The 15,661-nt window shown below is 40.9% G+C and overlaps 2 protein-coding genes across 2 annotated transcripts in view; one reads left to right on the top strand and one right to left on the bottom strand.

Moving 5' to 3' along the window:
- Positions 1 to 2,572, top strand: part of LOC128734218 (LIM domain-binding protein 2-like) — a 37,155-nt gene extending 34,583 nt beyond the window's left edge. Inside the window, 1 exon segment of the mRNA XM_053828282.1 lies at positions 2 to 2,572. Coding sequence (XP_053684257.1) covers positions 2 to 33 — 32 coding nt within the window. The 3' untranslated portion in view covers positions 34 to 2,572.
- An 11,860-nt stretch (positions 2,573 to 14,432) lies between these two features.
- On the bottom strand, positions 14,433 to 14,940 carry LOC128737542 (cuticle protein 67-like). Its single transcript, XM_053832209.1, has 2 exons — positions 14,932 to 14,940; positions 14,433 to 14,861 (listed from the first exon to the last, which is right to left on the bottom strand). The coding sequence occupies exons 1-2, from the start codon at positions 14,938 to 14,940 to the stop codon at positions 14,433 to 14,435; spliced, it is 438 nt and encodes a 145-aa protein (XP_053688184.1).
- Positions 14,941 to 15,661: the final 721 nt, after the last annotated feature.

Raw genomic sequence — 15,661 nt, forward strand, 5'->3', positions numbered from 1 at the left:
TTCGGTGTCCCAGTGACAGTTGTAATACTATAGGGTGAAAGAGGAAAACCAATAAACCGGTTCGGCGGTCGTCCCCGAACGGTTAGCACCCTATATCTATCTGAAAGAAGTTAAAACAATATGAGGTTCTTGAAAAAAGCAAAACTCGATCGAACATCAAGTGAGTCACCAGTACTACTACTACAGAGAAGACCCAAACTAAGACGTAACTTAAATCAGCACAGGGACGGCGGTTGGTGAGGTGAGGCACGTTGGAGAGCAACAAGCGACGAGCGAGGATCCGGTATCCGGATCTTTGGAAGCAAACTGCGGTTGCGTACAAGATTTCCTAGTGTTTAAATAACGATCGAGAGCACAGAATACTTAATACTTGCAAGCAAGAGTTTTGGGTCGCAGACAGCGGGCGTGCGCAGTGAGCTTCGATGAAGCGGAAGAAATTAGCCATTGTTTGCATGTTTTAAACAATTCCTCTGACAGCGGAACGCCGGGCGTATTCGTTTTGTTTCAAGCAGTATTTGGTTTTTCAAAACTGTGTAAATCGTATTGGTACGATAGGCGTTTGGTAAACTCAATGCTTTTTCTGGAAGCAGTTTTTAAAACTGTTGAAGATAAACTCCAACATTTAACAAAAATGTTATTTTGAACCATAAATTTCATTTGAGATGAAATTGACTTCGAAGTTCGGCTGGAGTTCCGCACAAGGAAGAGATTTGAAACATGTAAACCGTGAATAATTCCATCTTCATGAAGCGAGGTGCAACGCCAGTTTAAAAATTAGAACACTAAAAGTCCAGCAAATGAAAATGGGAATAGAGTAGAAGTCAGTCAGTAGAAGCAAGGTTTTGGAGAGGAGCCAAAATGATTTTGATCCAGAATCCTTTAAAGCACTTTGAAAACGGAGGCAGGAAGGAGTAAAAAATCATAAAAATGACCGCACTTAGCGTGGTGGGCGAGTGTTCGGGCGGAAATTTTGCAATATATAGTTATCGTGTTTTTCGGAGAATAACACGTTCAGTTTTGATAACAAAACAAACCCGGGTCGTATCAATATACGCTATTATAGCAATGGGAAGTTAATCAGAATGGAAACAAATGAAGAAGATAAACCCGCTGAAAAGTAAGTATAAATAATATAACGGTAAAGCTTTTCCTTCGCGGAGAGGCTTGCCTCGATTTTGGAGCGAACGGAAGAAGAAATCGACCCGTGTGCTAGTGTAAATGATGAAACCAATCTTTAAGCTTAGATGTATATGATAGTCGAGCGGTGTAAATGTGGGGATTCACTATTTTTCGTTTCTGTTCGTTTTCCCTGGAATCATGGAATGTCGAGTGAGAGTATACATGGGACTTTTCGGTAAAACGTACGTTTAGTTTTTATTTTTCGTTTATTATTTATTAAAAAGCAAACTTACGATTGGCGAAAACGGTAATTCTCCGAGAAAAAAAACTTATTCTTAAGAGTGACGATAGTTTTCTAGTTTAAAAGCATAATTTACCAAGCGGTGGGTCAGAATACACCACGCAAAATTTGCTAGCCCATTCATTACTCATCCGGAGATGATGTATAAAAAACTGAAAGAAGACGGAAAAAACATGGACGTTTGTAAAAAGAAACAACTCAATCCATTATGCATCTTTAATCTAATCAAAAAAAAAAACACACACACACACACATACACTGCAACTCTCACACAGGAAGCAAAATGCGACATGGAATTTCGCGAAGAAAGAAAAAAGCATAACATAATACAAATCAATAGTAAAATTACCCTTGGAACGCAGACGCAGAAAAATAGCACAGAAATATCGGAACGAATGTTGAAACCGAATGAAAGTGTATCTGTAAAATCTAGTATTTTAATGTATTAAAATAGGAAAATTAAAATATTCTCTAAAGAAGCAAAGGTAAATATAAATAATTACGTTTTTGAAGTACAGACAAAATGAAGCAAGACGAGCAAGGTAAATTATTTTAATCATGAATCTCTTTTTAAAAAATCCATAAAATCACGACAAAAAGAGGACATCCGCGAGTAAAATCAGAATAAATAATCTAAACAAAAAAAAAAAAACAAAAAGAAAATCAACAGAACAAGCAAAACAAATGAAAAGCTATGTACATTACAAAACTCTAACTCAACCCTATAAATAAATGCAAAGAAAAAAAAACACGCAGAAGGAAAAAAACAACAACAAAACCAGTAAACAACATTGACTAGTAAACCCAGACATTTGAATTTATCTGCAACGCGGATTGTGCAAGGTTAATCGGCAACAAGAAAAAAAAATAAAATACAAGAAATTCCCATCATAATGCAAAGTACCACGGCACCGGCATTTTGAGGGTGGGAAACTATAATTCGCGGTAGTCTCAGTAAAAAAAATATGGGTGAAAGTAAGAAAAGGAAGAAGGCAAAAAAAAACATCGTCAGTATTTGTTATATAAACAATCATTAAGAAGAAAAAGAGTGATCATTAAGGAAAAAAATCATTATTTTTACGTGTATATCTTATTATTATTATTGTAATTTAAAGAAAAAGGAAATAACAGAAAAAAGTGTTAGTAAATCATAATTTTACGCGAAAAAATGAACATCCAGCCGGTTTTTGTCCGGTGTTTTCGATCAATGTGCCCATTCCGGTTTCCGCTCGAAGCCGGCAGGCACGACAGAGAAACGAGTCCCTTTTCTTTTCCGTTGTATTTTTTTTGAAGGAAACCAGGATACATGACAGGTAAGTCAGAAGATCATGATGCGGCTGCGGTATAACTTTTCAATATCCATTGTATCTTTAGGGAGTATTGACGAAACTTGCATCAGATCTTAACGGCCGAAATAGGGTTTATTCGATCGAAGAATAAATATGTTCCCTCCTGGCAAAAGACGACACTAACGAGTACGAGTACAAAAATGAGTGTTTGACAAAATTTGCTAGTCTTGAAAAGATCAAAGTAACCCGTGGCAGTGAATGGAAGGTTAAAAATTTAACATCAGCACTTTTTTTAGTTTTTAGGAAAAAAAGTGTTTCAAAAATCGTTCATATTTGGCATCGAGAATGTTTTTCATTCACCTCGGGTCGCGATTGTAGTTCGAAGGAAATTTGTGTCCATCGAGAAAGATGCCCCTGAACGTTTAAAGGAAGAAAGAGTGTTCAAACCAATTTAGGTATTGCTCGTGAAGCCTACAGAACTGTCTTGAAATGTCCAGTATTTAAAACAACGGAGGCGACAACAGCAGAAAGTAAAGAACAAAGTTGTTTATTGACCAAACTCGTGACTTTAGTCATGACCTTGAAATGCGGTCAGGCATATATTAATATTTTTTTGAAACAATGATTCTACAATTGATGAAGGGACGGTAAGGGAAAGTAATGAAGAAGGATTTTTTTCCGGGAATGAAGGGGAAGGGTGGAAAGGAAGGGGGGGGGTAATAGGTAGCTATGCTTAACAAAGGGTTCAAATCCGGTTATAATCCCTGATTACAGCTTGGTTCGACCCATGCACCTTCCAGCATTGGACAAAAGATAGGAGTCACAACGACAACCTGTTAAGCATAGCTACCTATTACCCCTCCCCCCCTTCCTTTCCACCCTTCCCCTTCATTCCCGAAAAAAAAATCCTTCATTATTTTCCCTTACCGTCCCTTCATCAATTGTAGAATCATCGTTTCAAAAAAATATTAAAAGTTGTTTATAGTACCTCATGGGCGGCAGGACGTGAAGGGGAAAGAGCGGAAAATTAGGTAACACTTATATAGCGAATTCATAAATTAACCTGCGTTCGTGCTAACTCGAACTTGAAATTTATGAACGATACGGGCAGTTTGACAGATTGACCCGTAAACTGTAATGCTAGACAGTTTTACTCTGCGCTTCAAACTGAATGCAATCTCGGTTAATTTATGAACGCTTTGACAGCAGTTCGATTAAAACTAAGTGCTAATCGACCTGAGCTAGGTTAATTTATGAATTTTCTATTAGAAAATTGTGTGCCGTTCCTCTTTACCCAAACAATTGGGGATCCGCGGATCCACTATAATCGGTGACAATTATAGCCGGATTCGAACCTTCGAGCATTCGCGCTAAGGTTGATGCAATTATTTGTCTTCAACGCGAATTTGACACTCTCATGGGTTGGTGCTGTACACCCTTAAATGAGTTTACCTGTAAATTGGTTAGATTTAGCTAAAACTTGGTTAAAACTATACCCTTAAAGTGAGCAAACTCAGATTTTCAGTAGGTTTTAAAAAATTTAGATAATTGATTTTTACATGCTGAAAAAATTTTTCAGCCGAATCGGTTCACTAGATACTGAGATACACGTACCGCCAGCTAAAGAAACATGATGCTGAGGAAAACGCGTTCAAAGTTTCGTACAGCAATGAACTTCCCTTGAGGTGACTCCACAATATTTGCCGTAAGTTTTCAGCGAGATCAGATATTAAAAAATCCTTTTGGCATGGCATTTCTAAAGGTGTAAGTGTCTCGAAAATGCAAAAAAATAAAATTCGATTTTTTCGACTTTCCAGAGTAGGGTCCACCCTTAATTTAATGCCCAAGAAGTAGCTTGTCGTTCCACAATCCGTCATGGCAAAAATTGACTTCAACTGCCTTTTCAATTTTGAGATCGATTCGAGTTTCGAGTCTGGCAATTAACAGATCATCCACATACAAAATAATATAAATCTCGTCATCTTTTATAATTCTTGTATTTTTGTGTTTGACGAGGTGTTCGGGTATAGAAATAAACTATCCCTCATAGGGAGCGAAAGACACGGTATTTAACATATAAAACGTGTATTATCTTACTTGCTAAAACATGTCGCGTGTTCGTGTAACGCTCTACTGGTTAATATAAAACAGAAGTCATTTTACTATGACAATTATCACACACACATATAAGCGCCTACCAGCATCATCCTATAGTGACAGGGAACTGTCACTGGAGAGCCCAGCGTCGTACGGAGCGCACATACAGGAGGGGCACTCCGACAAAATAGAGTCGTCTCCAACATGTATAAAGACAGTAGTCTTGCATTGACCCATGGAAATCCAAATCCATCAGCTTCTGATTGAACTTCTCATTCCAGCACCTTGGAGACTGCTTCAATCCATATAACGACTTGAGCAGTCGACATACTGTATTTGGTGGAGCATTTATACCATCTGGAACAGCAATGTATATAATTTCTTTGAGATCGCCATGCAAAAATGCCGTCTTGATATCCATGTGGTGGAAAAAGAACTGTAGGTGCACACCTGCCGCTTGTCTTCAGCAATCTAACTCCTTCTTGACAGTTCGTGAAGCACCAAACTTTTTTTTCTTTCATGGATTGCAATTCGTCGTTGATAGCTTCTACCCACTTGTCCCGATCTGGATGATGTTGAACCTCATGATATGCTTCCGGTACATCTGAGAAAAGTGAATCACCAGCAGTTGCTCTAAATCCGGTAAAATAATCGAACAACTTCCCGGTAAAGCCTGCGCTCCCGTTCGCTGTGCCTTGACGACGTTTCTCCTTGAGTCACGTGTCTTTCTAATTGCGAAGGGAGCGCGTCGTCTTCTGTGTCTTATGGTGCACTATCAAATTCTGATTCACTGCTTGCGATTTGCTGGTTCATCTCTTCGGCAACAATTTCATCACAGGGCTGTGTATCTTCCCCCTCTTGCTCGAACGAGAAATGAACCGAAAACGGAACATCTTCATCTTCCACCGAGGCAGTATATGGAAAAGAAGACTCTTCAAACTTGACGTCACGAGCAATGACTACCTTTCGAGTGCTTCGATTCCAAAGTCGATAGCCATTTGGAGCATATCCAATCATGACCATCTCACGACTTTTCGGGTCCAACTTCTTACGTTGCTGTCCAGGAATCCAGGCAAATGCTTTACACCCAAAAACACGTACTTTATCCAAACTGGGTTTTACGCCTAGCCATTGTTCAACCGTAGTAACGTCAACTGGTAATGCCGATGTCGGACTTCTATTCAAGAGATAAACCGATGCTAATGCTGCTTCAGACCACAAGCTTTTTGGCACCATGGATTCAATGAGAATGGAGCGAACCTTTACAATTAGTGTCCTGTTGAACCTTTCCGCTACACCATTTTGCTGAGGGGTATATGCCACCGTCGTTTCCAATTGGACACCTTTGCTTTTGTAGTATATCATTTGATTGGTTGAGCAGTATTCTCTTCCTTGGTCCACAGTCAACTTCGAAATTGGTTTATCAAACATTGCGGTTACCGTAGCTTCATATTCCAGAAGCTTGTTGAAGACTTCACATTTCTTTTTCAGTGGATATATCATCGCAAAATGAGTGTAATCATCGATAAAAGACTCAATGTAACGAGAGCCATCTCATGCTGCCGGTTCTATTGACCCACAGATATCCGAATGAATTCGCTCAAGTGGCCGACTTGCCTTTATCCTTGTTCCATCAAAAGGTTCGCGGGATTGTTTACCTTGGACACAGATATCACAGAAACCAATTTGTAGTGCCTTTCCTTCAACACCCTTTAGCATGCCTTTTCGAGCCATGATTTCCAAGCCGTGTTGACCAATATTGCCTAGCCGACGATGCCATAGCCCGTCCTATCTCGGAAATGCATACATTTGCGCAGCAACCATTCAGCGATAGTTCCAGCTTCCAGTTCGTAAAAACTTCCTCTGAGCTGACCAGTCGCCAATATTTCACCATTCTTTTTCAGTATAGCCAAATTGCCAGAAAAAAGCACGTCGATACCAGTTTTGGCCATCTTCTTCACAGATATCAAATTCTCGCGCAGATCAGGAACATACAAGACGTCCTTCATATTGAACAGCACTCCTTTGTTACTAAAAGCATCGATCAATTCAATCTCTTCAGCTGTCATTGCTTGTCCCTCTTTTGCTATTTTGATGTTAATGGGATTTTCCAGTCTATTGCGCGATGAAAAAATGGATTTTTCGCATACCAAATGGTCACTGCAAGCTGCAACCCGAATCCAGCTTGAAGAATTTTTCCTCTTTTCTTCCTTTCACCTTTTTCAACGTCAGCCATAAAGCTCACCGAATTTTTCTTAACGCAGTTGGCTTTACCACTACGGCAGTCCCTTTCCATGTGTCCACATTTTCCGCATTTGTGACATTTTCCCGCAAATTTCTGCTTTTTCTTCTGGATGTTGCTAGAGAACGCCGCTGATTTCTCCTCTACAGCTTTTTCTTGTCGGTCTGAATTTTTCATGTCATAAGCCAGCAATCGCTCTTTGACATATTCAAGTGTTAAATCCTGGTCTTTCACGTTTTTCAGTGCCGTTACGAGTGGATCGAAGGAATCCGGTAAGATTAAAAATAGTTGAGCCACCAAATCTCCTTCGGTTAGTGTAGCCCCAGCTGTTTTTAGTTTCCTAATTAGTCCGTCAAATTCCAGAAGGTGATTCCTCATCCCAGTGCCGTCCTTCTTTCGCAAACGTGCCAGCTGTTTTCTGATTAACGTTTGACTTGCGGCAGACTTCTTTGCAAATTGAGTTTCGAGACTTTGCCACATTTCACTCGTGGTTCCCTTCTCACGCACGATTTCCAAGCAATCATCGGCAAGACAACTCATCAGTAGAGATTTTGCCTTCCGATCTCTCTCTTCGAATTTAGCCTTTTCAGGCGGTGCTCCCGGAACTCTCCATTTCCGCGAAAAGGAAGAATTCCATTCACCAGGTCTTTGGCGGTGGTGCCCATAACCTATTGGAACTAGGTACCGGAATTGATACTCTGGCTTTGGATATTGAACGTTTATTAAAGCTTCCGAACAGGATAAAAGGTGGAATTGGAATGAAAAAATCTAAATTGTGAATTCTATAACAAACACGTAACCTAGCAGAGTTGTTACTGTTTCATCGCAACCTATTAGCCGATTGTTGCTATGTTAACAGGAAGGGTATGAGAGCTATCTCGAAAGTTTGTGGAGAACTCACCAACCTTGAAATGTCCAGTATCTAAAAAACACATTCTGAAACGTCAAGTAGGATTTTTTTAAAAACAATATAGACGGTTTTTAAGTCGTCATATTCAGCAGCCTTAAGCCGGAGTGGCTCGTGCTGTTTCAAGCAGTCGTCTCCATTCAACTCGATCTTGAGCCACACGTGTAAAATTTCCCAGTCGTCTCAGAAGTCGCAAATCACTTTCGACTTTCTCGAGCCATCTTGCGCGTTGAGCCTCCTGTTTCCGGTACCGGTGGCATTATTAAAGTGAACTGTTTTCGTCGCACTGTTTTGCCAGATGTACGATGGGAATCTCTTCAAGCAGTGCCTGTAGCTAGTGATTCACACCCCTTGGTCTCTCCAATTTTTACTCCGGCGAATACCGCCCGCAGCATCTTCCGAACACGACAATGGCACGTATATCATTCGTGAGCAGCCACCAGTTGATCCTGCACGTTTATTTCCTTTGAGCCTCTTTCTTGCATGTATTTAGACTTCGACACATTTATTTTTGACCTTCAGTCTGGCGTAGATTGCCTCCGGGGTCGCTAAGTTTGGCTATGATATCAAAATCATCTGCAACGTCTAGGAGTTGGCTACCCTTGGTGAAAATTGTGCTTCTCGTTTCGATACCCACTCGTCGGATCACCACTAAAAAGCGATGTTGAACAGTATGCAGGGTGAGCCGCCGTAACCTCGTCTCAACTCTCGCCGTGTCTCAAAAAGACTCGAGAGTGTCCCCGAGATGTCCACGAAACTCATCACTGGATACAATGAGCTCTGATTATTCGCGTCAGTTTATCCGGAAAACCGCGTTTGTACATTATCTGCCATATCTGATCTCGATCGACTGGATCGTATGCTGCTTTGAAATCAATAAAGATGTGACGCATAGGTAAGTTGTACTCCCAACATTTCTGCTAGTTTGTGATTACATTGTCCGTGTACGTATGTCCGTGATGTCAGAGAAGAACCGGTCTTCTATAAGAACGTGATCAATCTGGTTCATTGTGTGTTGGTCAGGTGATCTCCAAGTGGCTTTGTGGATACTTTTGCATGGGAAAAAGGAGCTGCGGATCACCAGGTTTATACATCGTTGGCCGTTATTGAGCGTGTCAGTGTGCAGGCTATGGGATCCTATCACCGATCTATACATTTCTTCCCTACCGACCTGGGGTTTATATTCCCGATGAGGATCTTGATGTCCCATGGCAAGTAGCTGTCGTATGTTGCCTCCAGCCTCGCGTAGAATGATTCCCTTTCGTCGTCGGGTCGACCTTCGTGCGAGCAGTGCATATTGATGATGCTGTACTTGAAGAAACGGTCCTCTATCGTTAATAGACACATTCTTTCGTTGATCGTCTACCAATCTGTCACGCGATCCTGTATTCTGTCCAACACTACAAAGCCCGTTTCCAGTTCATCGGTAGGGCTTCCGCTTTGGTAAAACGGCGTTTCACCCGCAGATTCTCCAAGCCTTCTCTCCTTTGCGAGGGATCTCTTGTAGGGCTACGAAGTGCCGAGTTTACGGGATTCAAGCAGTTCGCGAAGCACCCGGTCACCTCCTGCGAAATTTAGCGATCTGCAGTTCCAAGTATTGAGTATCCATTTGTCGTCCTTGTTTCGTCGCCTAGGTCTTGAATGTTTGTACTACAAACTTTGTAGTAAGGTGGGTTTAGGTATATGTTGTCTTACTAGGGTCCCGCTTTCGAGTCTCGTGATGGGACTGCCATCTTATAGTACCGAGACAACACAATAGGTGGTATGACTAAAACACTTTACTGCTACTTCACCCATAAGGTTTACACGGGAAAAGCAAAACAAACTGTTTTATTCATATGGCCTAATGTGTTATTTATTTATTTACTAGCTGACCCGACAAACTTCGTATTGCCACAAATTAACCTGTGTTGTACATAAATCATGAATCTCGGATGATCTTTATCACTTCTCGAGTTTTGCAAGTCCCCCAGTGGGCGGCGCTTCCGACGGCGGGTCACCGGCAACACTCGCGACCGGCTCGTCCTGAATGATCTAGTGTTACTGTAGATAGTTTTTGTGGTCTTGTTATTGATTAATGTTTTATGGAAGAGTCGAATTTCTCGAGTTGGATTAGTTTTTGAGTTTCGCCAAAATTTCTGTTTTATTTGTATGAGAGTCCATATCCCCCTACCACAGGGGTGAGAGGTCTCTAACTATCATAAAATAAATTCAAGACTCAAAAATCTCCTACATGCTAAATTTGGTTCCATTTGCTTGATTAGTACTCAAATTATAAGGAAATTTGTATTTCATTTGTATGGGAGCCCACCCTCTTAAAAGGGAAAGGGGTCGTAATACACCACAGAAAAAAAATTCTGCCATCTAAAACTCTCACATGCCAAATTTGGTTCCATTTACTTGATTAGTTCTAAAGTTATGAGCAAATTTGTATTTCGTTTGAATGGGAGCCCCCCCCCCTCCTAAAAAGGTAAGAAGTCCTAATTCATCATGGGAAAAATGGTTGCCTCCAAAAACACCCACATGCCAAATGTTGTTCTATTTGCTTGATTAGTTCTCGAGTTAGGAGGAAATTTGTATTTCATTTGTACAGGAGCCCCCCGTCTTAGAGTGGGGAGGGGTCCTAATTCACCGTAGAAAATTTTCTTGCCCTCGAAAACCTTCACATGCCAAAGTTGGTTCCATTTGCTTGATTAGTTCTCGAGTTATGGGGAAATTTGTATTTCATTTGTGTTGGAGCCCCCCCTCCTAATGTGGGAAGAGGTCCTAATTCATCACAGAAAAAATTCTTGCCTCCAAAAACACCTACATGCCAAATTTGGTTCCATTTGCTGGATTAGTTCTCGAGTTATGAGGAGATTTGTATCTCGTTTGTACAGGACCCCCCCTCCTAAAGTGGGGAGGGGTCCCAATTCATCATTGAAAAAAAAATTGTCTCCAAAAACACACACATGCCAAATTTGGTTCAATTCGCTTGATTAGTTCTCGAGTTATGAGGAAATTTGTATTTCATTTGTACAGGAGCCCCTCCTCTTAAAGTGGGGAGGGGTCCTAATTCACCATAGAAAATTTTCTTGCTCTCGAAAACCTTCACATGCCAAATTTGGTTGCATTTGCTTGATTAGTTCTCGAGTTATGAGGAAATTTGTATGGAAGTCCCCCCTCTTAAAGGGGAGAGGAGTTATAATTCCTCTTATAAAGAGGGGAGGGGTCTCAATTCACCATAGAATAAATTCTTGTCACCAAAAAAAACACCCACATGCCAAATGTTGTTCTATTTGCTTGATTAGTTCTCGAGTTAGGAGGAAATTTGTATTTCATTTGTACAGGAGCCCCCCCTCTTAGTGTGGGGAGGGGTCCTAATTCACCGTAGAAAATTTTCTTGCCCTCGAAAACCTTCACATGCCAAAGTTGGTTCCATTTGCTTGATTAGTTCTCGAGTTATGAGGAAATTTGTATGGCAGCCCCCCCTCTTAAAGGAGAGAGGAGTTACAATTCCTCTTATAAAGAGGGAGGGGTCTCAATTTACCATAGAATAAATTCTTGTCACCGAAAACACCCACATGCCAAATTTGGTTCTATTTGCTTGATTAGTTCTCGAGTTATGAGGAAATTTGTATTTCATTTGTATAGGAGCCCCCCCTCCTAAAGTGGGGAGAGGTTCTTATTCATCATAGAAAACATTCTTGTCTCCAAAAACACCTACATGCCAAATTTGGTTCCATTTGCTGGATTAGCTCTCGAGTTATAAGGAAATTTGTATTTCGTTTGTATAGGAGCCCCCCCCCCCCCCCCTCTTAAAGTGGGGAGGGGTCCCAATTCATCATAGAAAAAAATTTTGTCTTCAAAAACACACACATGCCAAATTTGGTTCCATTTGCTTGATTAGTTCTCGAGTTATGAGGAAATTGGTATTTCATTTGTACAGGAGCCCCCCCTCTTAAAGTGAGGAGGGGTCCTAATTCAACATAGAAAATTTTCTTGCCCTCGAAAACCTTCACATGCCAAATTTGGTTCCATTTGCTTGATTAGTTCTCGAGTTATGAGGAAATTGGTATGGAAACCCCCCCTCTTAAAGGGGAGAGGAGTTATAATTCCCCTTATAAAGAGGGGAGGGGTCTCAAATTACCCTAGAATAAATTCTTGTCACCGAAAACACCCACATGCCAAATTTGGTTCTATTTGCTTAATTAGTTCTCGAATTATGCAGAAATTTGTGTTTCATTTGTATGGGAGCCCCCCCTCTTAGTGGGGGGAGGGGTCTCTAACCATCACTAAAACCTTTCCTGGCCCTAAAAACCTCTACTTGCAAATTTTCACGCCGATTGGTTCAGTAGTTTTTGATTCTATAAGGAACACAAAACAGACAGACAGACAGACAGACAGACAGACAGACAGAAATCCTTCTTTATAGGTATAGATTTATTTATTAATAATGTAATTCATCCGACTAATAGTCTACATGAATGTAAATGACTAGGAAAGCCCGTTCGAGTTGATCAGAAAAAACGGTTGTGGAGTCATTCTCGAATAGGCACAAAACCCAGTATCGTTTAACTAGCATTTCCTATTATAAAAGCTCACAATAGTAGTCAAAAATAATTAAGGATAAAGCATTGCACATACAAATTTACAAAATAAAACGTAATGGTCAATTCACAATAAACAAAAATGAACATATTACTAACTAATAGATGAGTTAAGTAACTTAAGCAGCTTTTGTTTGAACACCGATGACGACTCGTTGAACTCGAACAGGTGGAAGAACTCATTGAAGGTTGCACACATCGATTGAATAGGAGAATTCTTCGTGAAATCTGAACGGTTGATGGGCATATGCAGAAATCCGCTACGTTGACGAAGGTTTCTGGGCAATACCCTTGCCTGCAATTGTTCTAGTAATGCGGGACTATCTACTTCTGACGTGAGAATTTTAGCTGCCATAACAGCCTTGTACACCTTCCTTCTCCTTTCGAGGGTTGTCAATCCCAGCAACTGACAGCGAGCTTCATATGGTGGAAGATTCTGTGGGTTATTCCACCGTAAATGCCTAAGGGCGTACCAAACAAACTTGCGTTGGATAGCCTCTCCGATTGATCCAGTTTACACGATAAGGTGACCAAACAACTGCAGAATTTTCCAGGTGAGATCGGACATGTGCATAGTATAATGAGCGAAGACAGTGTGGGTCGTCGAACTCCTTGGCAATTTTGAACATGAATCCCAGTTGTCTATTTGCTTTATCGATGATTGCTGAGAGATGGTTCCGAAAAGTTAACCTTGTGTCAATTAAAACTCCAAGATCTTTGATACAGTCCACACGTTCAAGTATCTGATCATTAATACGATAGTCAAATTCGAAAACTTCACGGCTTTGTTTACGGTGGAATGAAATTACGAGACATTTATTAATGCTGAGCGTCATTCTATTTTCTTGGCACCAATTGGTAAAGGTTTTCAACAAAGACTGTAGAACGTAGCAGTCGGCCAAGCTTTTCACAGCGACGTATATTTTTAGGTCGTCAGCATATACCAGTTTACATTTATCGTTAAGTAGAGCTGTCACATCATTAAAAAACAGTGAAAATAACAACGGGCCAAGGTTGCTACCTTGGGGAACTCCAGTTTCATTAACGAAAAAATCAGACAGCGATGATCCGATTTTAACTTGTAGCTTCTTATTTTTCAAGTAAGACTCCAACCAGCGACAAAGACGTTGAGAAAACCCAAGTTTAGCAAACTTCTTCAGAGCAATATCATGTTATACGTTACCATGGTTACTTGGAAACATCGGGTCACAGTTTGGAACAAGTTGCATGCTTCATGTTGCTAATATAAACGCGTCTTTATTTCCATTTTAGAATTCACGCATTATTTTCAATTAAACTCGAACCAGAGATATCCGTTAATCATTCAATTAATTCAATTAATCGAATGAAAAAAGTAATATTTGAATATTTTTTAATCGAATGCTCATAAATAGTATGAATAGTTGAATTAAGCGAAAATGCTCAATGCTGGTAATTGAACATTTGAAAATTTTAGACATCATTTGCTCGAACGAAGCAATCAAGTAAGTATTTAATCATCTAAAATTTACAACGATGAAGAATTCGCCCGTTAGACCCAATACAATCTTCGCACACCACTGACACTTGGGCACGTGATATTCACTAACCTCACTGAAAAGTTTTCATAGTTTGTGGGTTTTCGAATTTTTGGCTCGTTTATTGTTCACCTCTATTACCCTGATCTTGCTGGCGTAATCAATGTGACGGTGTTATTGGATGGTGGATGCTTTTTTTGCGCTTACTCGGCAAACGCACGCCCGGTCTTGTGGACGTTCGTTTTATGCACTTTTCTCGATCGTTGACTGTGTTGACTTAGAGTTGTTCCCAAAGGTTCCAGTACTAAAGTTAATTTGCAGCTGTCGATTGGTAGACTGTTGGCCATACATATGTGTTGGAAACGTCACGTTTACCAAGCATAGCTGATGCCGAGTCCGTTGTTGTAGCTCATGGCAGCGACGGCTGGAGCGGCCGAGTAAGCAACGCCCAACAATCCTGGGGCAGCAACCGCCTTAACGGCCGGAGCTCCGTACACAGCTGGAGCGTAGGCCGCAGGGGCATGGTAAGCAGCTGGGTAGGCAGCCGGGTAGGCAGCAGCCACGTGACCGACAGCTAGTCCTGGATTGCTAATGCGAACATCCGATTTGCTCACTGACGAATATGGGGTATCGATCGTCTTGGAGTGAGTCGAGATCTGACCAAGATTTCCGTAGGTACGTAGAATGTTCGACTGCTGACTAGTAAGGGCGGGTGTGTGAATTCCGGCGTATGTTGGTCCAGCGGGATTCAGCGAGAAGGCAGCCTGGCACACGGCAACAGCAGCCAGCAGAACAACAAACTACAAACGGAATACAGATGCTTTACAATCACCTTGGATATTAGGGCTAATTAGATTGGGTTGAACTTACTCTGAACATTTTAAGCGACTTGTGTGTGTTTTAAATAAATAAATAACCTAAGAATATGTGACTACACCGAGTGCAACTAGTGACTGATAAGTTTATTGCAAAACGTGATCTCTTTATATAGTCGAACCCAACCGAAAGGTGCACCGAGACGCGTGTGCACACCTTAATTTTGCCTATGACACCGTTTGGCCGCCCTGTAAAATAAGATTAAAAAACAACAGTACTCATTGTAGATTCCGACCAAATAACAAAATGTTCTCCGCGTGTACCTACCTAGAATATCGCCACCGAATGCAAACTTAAGCCCATGCTCCAAACCGCCAAACGGCGGTGCGTGGTGGCGGGCAGTAGTAAACCGGTGACCCCAGCCACTGTCAACGGCTTCGGAAGCAAGCGTGGAAAGAGTGAGAAAACAACAGTCGCGAAAAGTTAAGAGCCCTTTCCCGAACCGACCGACGAGACGCATTCAATCAATGCACACCGAGGAACGGAAATATTAAATTGCACCTTAAGAAAACTCGTGATTGATATGAAGTGTTCAGAGTGTATTACAAGTGTATGTAAGTGTATTATAAGTGTATTTTTTTAGAAAATAAGTAGTATAGGAAAGATGTAGGAAAAGTATTAACCAATTCATTTGCCTATTTCTTTTCTATTTCGACATGTAATGACAAATTAGTATTTATTGTTATTAATTCCACATCCGTGAGATACTTTAGAACCATACAAT

Source organism: Sabethes cyaneus, chromosome 2 (genome assembly GCF_943734655.1).
Source record: "Sabethes cyaneus chromosome 2, idSabCyanKW18_F2, whole genome shotgun sequence".
Lineage (NCBI taxonomy): Eukaryota > Metazoa > Arthropoda > Insecta > Diptera > Culicidae > Sabethes > Sabethes cyaneus.